Source organism: Penaeus monodon, chromosome 24, assembly GCF_015228065.2.
Source record: "Penaeus monodon isolate SGIC_2016 chromosome 24, NSTDA_Pmon_1, whole genome shotgun sequence".
NCBI lineage: Eukaryota > Metazoa > Arthropoda > Malacostraca > Decapoda > Penaeidae > Penaeus > Penaeus monodon.
This window is the reverse complement of record NC_051409.1, coordinates 11812567-11812952: the sequence shown is the minus strand read 5'-3', so window position 1 is coordinate 11812952 and position 386 is coordinate 11812567. Positions and strand designations below refer to the sequence as shown.

General features: G+C 50.5%; 1 protein-coding gene across 1 annotated transcript in view; it reads left to right on the top strand.

Annotated features, from left to right (window-relative positions):
* Positions 1-386, top strand: part of LOC119588856 (band 4.1-like protein 4) — a gene marked incomplete at its 5' end in the record, with an annotated part of 128141 nt that overhangs the window by 78589 nt on the left and 49166 nt on the right. Inside the window, 1 exon segment of the mRNA XM_037937494.1 lies at positions 156-253. Within this exon segment, the coding sequence (XP_037793422.1) occupies positions 156-253 (98 nt within the window).

Here is a 386-nt window from a genome sequence, read left to right as displayed (position 1 = left end):
CCGTGTATGCATCTCGTCTATAAATATGTAAGGACAAGCCTGCGTGTGGAAGGCCAAAAAGTTGAACTCATCACACAAAGTATCCATTTGTATTTTTCTCACGCCTCTCCTTCAAATGTCACTTCCAATAATCCTTCTCTCTCTCTCTCCTTCAGGTACCAGTTCTTCCTGCAGGTGAAGCAAGACATCCTGCAGGGTCGTCTTCCCGTCTCGCAGGAGCTGGCGGCGGAACTGGGATCCTACGCGGTCCAGTGTGAGTATTTTTGCTCCTTTTGTTTTGCTGTTGTTTTGGTCCCGCGTTGCTTGGCGGCGTTGGCGTCACTGCTGTTTTGTTGCTGTTGGCGGCGCTGGCATTCGCATTGTGTTTTGGGATGAAAGGTGGCGGG